The sequence below is a fragment of the Montipora capricornis genome, chromosome 2 (assembly GCF_036669925.1).
Source record: "Montipora capricornis isolate CH-2021 chromosome 2, ASM3666992v2, whole genome shotgun sequence".
Taxonomy (NCBI): domain Eukaryota; kingdom Metazoa; phylum Cnidaria; class Anthozoa; order Scleractinia; family Acroporidae; genus Montipora; species Montipora capricornis.
In genome coordinates, this window is record NC_090884.1 from 15008854 (window position 1) to 15016353 (window position 7500).

General features: G+C 37.6%; 1 protein-coding gene across 1 annotated transcript in view; it reads left to right on the forward strand.

Annotated features, from left to right (window-relative positions):
* The window catches only part of LOC138038940 (structural maintenance of chromosomes protein 5-like), a 43020-nt gene that overhangs the window by 13068 nt on the left and 22452 nt on the right, over positions 1-7500 (forward strand). Inside the window, exons 8-14 of the mRNA XM_068885033.1 lie at positions 492-563; positions 719-859; positions 2311-2472; positions 2744-2815; positions 5223-5284; positions 6495-6570; positions 6871-6988. Coding sequence (XP_068741134.1) covers positions 492-563; positions 719-859; positions 2311-2472; positions 2744-2815; positions 5223-5284; positions 6495-6570; positions 6871-6988 — 703 coding nt within the window. The remainder of the gene's footprint in view (positions 1-491; positions 564-718; positions 860-2310; positions 2473-2743; positions 2816-5222; positions 5285-6494; positions 6571-6870; positions 6989-7500) is intronic.

The following is a 7500-nucleotide window of genomic DNA, read 5'->3' on the forward strand; positions in this document are numbered from 1 at the left end:
CCTGGGTTTTTTTTTAAATTTTGAGCACTGTTCTCCCTGCAATCCCCATCTCTGTTGTACACTCCTGGATCTTTGTCTGGTACATGTATGCTGTTCATTGCACTTGGAGTGATTTTTACAGTATCATTATTATTCTCTGTACTTGCATCTACAGATAAAGCTTGCTGAGGCAATTTGTTTATTCTTGTCTTGGTTCTGTGTAGGCTAGTTGGTCTTCTTCAAAAATCCAAACAAATTGTATGGAGAAGAACTACAGTGTATCTAATATTTTATCTACTGTATTTGTGTTTGCACTTGTTGCTTTCTTGCTGCTGTGCATTTTTCTCATTGCCAATAAAATGACCTGTATATTCAAAGAGGAGTTCTGTGAACTTGTATGGTTGAGAGTGTGTATTAATTTTTGCATTAACACAAACCAGTTGACCTTTACCTGCTTGTGGATGCTACAATTGTGTGACTCGTAGTACTGTAAATTACTGTCTTTTATGCAGGTTGGTCCACCAGACATGTTTGATGTTCACCAAAAATTAATCGAGTTAAGAAAACAAGAAAAAGAACTTGAGGTACAAGAAGTGATAATGAAGTTTTAAATGCATTTTTTTATAATAATAGATACAAACAAATGCAATAACCTGCAAATTGTGCATGTATAGTATGTGCACTGTTCAAACAAAGCATGCAGTGACTTAAGTAAGGCACTTTTTGCTTTTGCTATTAGGTTTCTCTCAGAAACAACAAAGAACACCTAGAGAAGCTTGAACAGCAAAATGAACGGCTTGAGCAGGATGTGAAGCGGCATCAAGAGAGAGAAAGGCACTTGAAGAAAGTACAAATATTAGAGAAAAAAAGACCTTGGGCAGTAAGTTGTTGATTCAAATTGAATGTACATGTACATGTTTGTGTCTAAAAAAACATTACTTCTTCGAAATATTGTGATTCTCTGCAGAGGAAACAAACAGCCAAAAGAAGCTTTACAATATTCAAAGAAATCAACATTGAAATCTGTCTGGGGAGAAATTCATCACGTGCTAGGCAATGCAACTTTATTGTTAACATTAATTTATACATTACGGTATGCGACAAATAACAAAGAGTTCTTCGAAAAGAATTACTGAATTTCTAGATAATGGATTTCCAAAGCATTTTTTTTCTTTCTTTTTTATTTTATTATTTTATGAAAATACTTTCAGTACAATTTTCCTGTTTCTCCTCCGAGTTTAGTTCATTAGTCTCTGCCACCTGTCCCGTATAATATAATTATATGTGAACTGCTCTAACTTGCACTTGTTTTGATTTTTCATAAAGTGAAACAATGTCTATAAAACTAACCTGTTTTTGATTATTACATGTAATAAATTTTCCGGGACACCATTGTTTAGTATAGTGTGCACGATATTGTTTTGATCTATAGTGATAAAATTAATGATCTTATACGATAATATTTTGAATTGCTCAAATCAAACCAACTTATTTTCATGTAGGCACCTCATAAGTTTAACAAGATAAAATCAAAAGTTACAATTACTTGTGTTGCTGTAAAAATATTGGGAATACATTGTATTTCGTCAGAATCAAAGAAATGCCATTTCTAGGGACTTAAACGAAATCAAAATTCCCAGGGGAGCATGCCCCAGACCCCTAGGTTGAACGCTTCTTGTGCTCTATCTTTTGCCAGCTACTTTCCAATTTTTGCCACCTACTTCAAATTGTGTGGAGGTTGCAGTGTACTTTTCCTGTCCCTTTTTTATAGTTGCTAGCACACTAATATTAACTGGGATAGTTTCAGTTTTCAGTCACCACATTCAGATTGTTTCGGTCTCCAGGTCCTTATATTGGACATTTTTTCGATGAACTTCAATGGAGGCAGTGTGGCCCAGTGGTTAGGACGCTTGCTTTGAGATCCTGGGATCCCAGGTTCAAGACATGGTCTGCCCACTTGTTGAATTTGTTCCTGGTAGTCCCTGGTTCAACTTCTCATTTGCACTTGTAAATAGCCAACTCGTTTGCCTCCAGCCAGTTGGGATTCTTAACAGTTGTTGTAAAGAAATTTTTCTGGATAATCACTTTGTGTGTATCCAGGGACCGTGGAGGGGGAGGGGCTGGTAGCTAGGGCTGTAGCCTTACCACTTTTTTGCATGGGTTGATTTTTCAGTGCTTGAGATGACACAAATAATGTATGAATTTTGTCTCTTGAAAGTTACAAAATGCGTCTTCCCTTATAAAATGGTAAATGTGGTAAATATCCACCACTAGCCACCTCCACTTCGGTGAATAGTTGTTAATTAAAATTGATCAATTTGCTACCCTCAGGAATACGAAGGAGCTCGTAAACGGTTTGTGGAGATGAAAACTAAAAAGGATGAGGTTAAGAAGAGACTGGAGGAAGTAAGACGCCAAAATGCCCCCATGCAAAAGCGTCTGGATGAAGTAACAAAGAGAGCCAGAGAACTAGAGGACTCTTCTAGGGAAATGGTAATCATCATGGGATTTTATTGTTCTGTTTTTAACTTTTGCTGGTAACTATAATGCATGCAATGTATATTGCACAGTTGTTTTCACTTTGCATCATTTCATTGCAGCACATGCCATGTTGTACGGGTGCAGTTTGGTACATTATTTTTTGCGTAGTGCACAATGCATTATTCATATACTTGCACTGTACAAGTAATACTATGCATGTCTTAATAGTTGTAAAAGCTAATGGCTTATAGTGGGCTGTCCTTGTTGTGTTTGAATTCTACAGATACAAAGAGGCAATGATGCATTGAAGAAAGCAAAATCCAAAAGTGAACAGATTGAGAAGAAAGGAGATAAGGCACTGCATGGAAAATATTATTTTTTTAATTTAAAAGGAAAAAGAAAAGGGTTATCATACATATGTCCATACATATGTCTATAGGACATGTTATACTGTCTATCATTGAAAGCTGCTGTTTTAACAGAAGTTGCCTCAATTTAGTGCGTGCACCTGCAGTTTAAAAAAAAAATAGTTTTGCTTCTTTCTCAAGGAAATTCATTTATTAAGGTACATTTATAAGGTTCCGTAAGGTGCCTTCTGAATGCTTCAAGTGTTCTTAATCTCTTTTTGTAGCATAAATGGCAAAAGAATGAAAAGAAATTACATTTACACATACATTGTACATTATTGTCACAATCATTGGCTTGCATGCCTACCCTAGAAACCTGTACCCCATTTCTCTCAGTGCTCAAAAATCTAAACTCTGGTAATCGTGTGTTCTATAGTCCAGTCCAATTTTTTTTTCTTACAAGTCCAGTAGTCCGTTTGTTTGAAAGCTGCAGGAAACTGTCTCAACTTCAATTGCCATTCAGTAAGTGCCGTCATTTACAAAATAACACAGTGTACTGTACGCGGAAAGTGCATTCAAACGCCTTCTGGGTAGTTTCCAAGATGGCAGAGTCATTTCCAAGCAACCCCATTCCCAGGGCTTTTCCCTTACTACTTGGGGAGAGAAAAGCCCTCTTCATTATCCAAGATGATGGCCATGTCAAATTCCCCACCCTGGGGATATCTCGTATGATCAAAATCCTCCAAAATCCCCTGGGGCTTAACATTGATAGGTGCATAATTTTAAGGTGGCTCAAACCAGTTTCAAAGCTATAAAGAGACACTCTTTAGAATGACTGACGCTACGGCACTGTATCACATAACAGCAATGTTATAGTACCATATGAAACACTGATTATTTTTAAACAAGATGAGTCATCATTGTGATGTAATAAGTTACCTTGGCAATGGGAAAGCCCAGCAAAAACGCCCTATATTTTGGCTTTAGTTTCTCATATCTCAAAAACAAACTCAGTGACCCCAATTTTTTATTGCTGGAAAGTGATCAGAAGGCCAAGATGAAACTTTCTGCAAACTTTTAAAAAGATCTGTCCTGCAGAATCAGAACCACCTTGAAGAAATCACAGATTTAAGGTGGCTCTAAATCAACTCCAAAGAATATTTATAGCCAAGCTCATGCGCGAAGCCTGCCAGCCGAGAACCATGGTTAAGAATTTTTTGGGAAATCTATCCAACATGTGAGAAATTTTGGTTACGAGGTCACTGTATGCCTGCCGGCCCACACATACAGACTGTTGGGGTGGAGATACAAAACTGTAGGGAGAAAGGACAGCCTCTGGGGACGGGAGTGTTCGGGCAATTTTCCTTGCCAGGAAATCGTGTGGCAGCATTGCATTTGGCAACCCATGTTTTTCTGGCGGGAAAAACATATTTATTTAATGACGAGCAACAGCTGAGGATAAAGATTAAAGAGGAGATAAGAGCGCGAGAGAAGAGGCAACGACATTTGAGAAATTTAAGTGAAGAAAGCCTTGAGAGAAGCAGAGGAAGGAGGAGAAAAGAAAATTTCAATGAAGGACACCGTAAAGCTGACAGAAATAGAGCAAGAGATTACAAGAATTGGCTTTTGGGTAGTGTTTGCCTCGCCGTCTCACATATTTTGTAAACTCGCTAAAAAGACAAAGAATGCCTGAAATGTTGGCAATTCGTGTTGACAGAGATTCTGGCATATTTCAACGATCACATTTATGGGCTTTTTGTGTGAAATGGATGTCCAGTCGTAAGCTGCTTTGTTTGACTGTGAAATTGCAGTTGAGAAAGCAAATTTAAGCTTACTACTCTTTAGCTTGACTTTTTAATTAGGAAGATTTTTCTGTTCTAAACTGAAGAGAGAGGGTGTAACGATTACCGGTAGCAGTCAAGTGGAAAATGTTGAGAGGTTACTGTGCATGTAATTTCAGTTTTAGTTATTGATTAAAATTGTTGGTTATTGTTTGCAAGGCCTGTTGGTTTACTGCTGTCAGCTCAGAGGTGTTTGATCACCGTAAACTGTATACACTAATGGCGATTAATTTTTTACTTTATGCAGAAGCATAATTATTTCTGGGGTTAGAAACGGAAGCTCCGCTTTTAGTCTTGGCTAAATCTATGTAACTTTGGAGAAACTGACCAGCTACATCAAAATAATGAGCACATCTTGTACAGCAATAACTGGTGTTTCATATGGTGCTAACATTGCCAATACATGATACAGCATTGTAGTGTCAATCCTTCTAATAAATGATTAGAAAAATCATTTAAAGCATTGAAACTGGTTGAGCCTTCCTAAGTACATAATTTTTTATTGGACAGCAAAGATAAATGCGGGTGATTGGTGTAACTACAGTACTTGAATTTCTGTCTTATTCCCTGGCAGATTGAAGAACTGCAAGGAGAACTGAAAGACCTCAAGGAGGAAGAAAAGAAAAGACAGAAAAAGTAAATTGAAACGTAATGTGATCTTTTTGTAAATTATGCAATTTGCAAGCATTACCTTTTCTGTAGCCTCAAATAAATTGGATATAAAGTGTTATGGCAAAGGAACAACACACACAAGATGGCGAATATGCAGAACACTGCTTTATTTCCCACACCACGTACCTGGTGCAACCGCTGACCTGATGTTATGTACATCTCCCCCCTTTTTTTAAGCAAAAGAAAAGCAAGCAAACAAAGGAAACAGAACTGAAAAAATTACAGAATTTGCAAACACTGGCAATGCAAACCTCCAGACAACGTGACCACTGGAGTAGTGTTTGTCTTTAATTTGAACACAATACTTTGTGAAATGTAACAAAACTGTTCCCACTGTGGCTAAAACTTGACATAGTCTTTGAACCGTGAAGGTTTTCTAACTGTCCTACCGGACCATGTGGTAGTAGCCATAGACATATTGATGAGTGTTGACCCAGGATTCTGCGAGGCCCCTGCACCAGACATATCAACTTCAGTCTGTTAGGTCTTCATCAGATGGGGCTGTGCATGCAAATGGTGATGCTTTGGGCTCTTCAGTTCTTAGCAAAAATGGCGACGATTTCTTCGGCACTCCCCCCGCTCTGTTTCAATCTTGTAGGATCTAGGTGACGGAAGAATCTCAGTCTTTCACTTTTAGCAGGCTTTGTATGGGTCGTCAGCTTTCTCAAGCATTGACTCAACTGTTTGGACTGCTTTCTCCGACTGGCCATAATACTTCATCAAACTCTTGCCCATCGAGTGAAAATTCTGAAGAAAGCGCTATGACTATGACAGAATCAGCACAAGACACCGAGAGCATGTGTTCAAACAATGTGACATTTTTATATGTAAAGGGCAACAAGAATTTTTTTTGATAACGATTATCATGAATGACCTTGAATTTTACCTCCCATAACAGAGGAAAATGCATTTCCAAGAGTCTAAATTTCAAAATCTTCTGGTGGAATAATTTATGTACATGTATGAAATGTCTTCTGTGGAAACATCTTTGTACCATAAGTGACTTCACCACTCTGCTTGTACTGAGACCTTTGGCTCTGAGAAAGTTACAACCGTCATTGTTGCAGAGCTTGCCAGAATTTCTGCTTTTTCAGTTCTTGGGCAGATTTGTAGAGACCACAACACAATGTTCATGAGGTGTTTGGTTTATTACCTACTCATTATTGATTTCTAGGCTTATTGAGCTTGAGAGGACAATACAGGGTCTACAGGATGAGCTGGATGCACTGCCAGACCCATCTGAACTCCAAGTAAGTGTGCATAATACATTCATGTAAGTTTTGTATAATTTTTATTAAGACAATGTATGTACATTTCTTCTGTATAGAAGGTAATTGCCCATGATATCCTCCTTTGCGATTTGTGTGACTAGCAAATCCCCTTGATCTTTACATGTATGACTATGTTACAAAAATTAAAGATCAATAATATTAGCATGAACATTTATTTTGGGATGGTTTGTGTACATACTGTAATTTATTTTGCTTTTTTTAAATTTGGGCATTTCTTGAATTGATTGGGATTTTTGAGTTTTTATTGTTATATTCTAGCCTCGTATTGATGAGCTCAATAGCCAGGCACGACAAAAGAACCGTGAAGCGATGACCATCCAAAATCAGGGTCGTGGAATCAGAGATGACTCTGACCGCTTGAAGGCGCAAGTTCAAGGTATATGTTTAACCCACTGGCCCCTAAACTGCACCCCAATGACGAGTAAAATCGTCTGGCATTAGGCAGATTAAAATCTATTCTCACTGGGAGTCATTGGGTTTACTCTGACTCAAATTATGAATGGCTGTATTATCATTAAAATAAAACCAGTATAATTATTATCCAAAATCTCTACTGCCTCACCTGAACCAGTTAGGATGACTCCAACTACAATTCACGTTCCAGTCTACTTTTCGTATTAGGCGACACTTCATCAGACATGCCAGTTTGCTTTTCTTTTGATTGTTTGATAATTATTCCAATAGGCTTCCATTATAGAGGTACTTAGATTTTAATAACACCAAGATGGAACCAGACTGGCCCTTTAAGAAGTCATAAATTAATACGGTGAACTGTTAATTTACATGTATGACCTCTTCAAGTGACAGTCTGGTTCCATCTACAGCATAATTATTTACCTTAATTAAGCTACCTGTAGGATCAACTATGGAAGATTTAGCATTTACTTC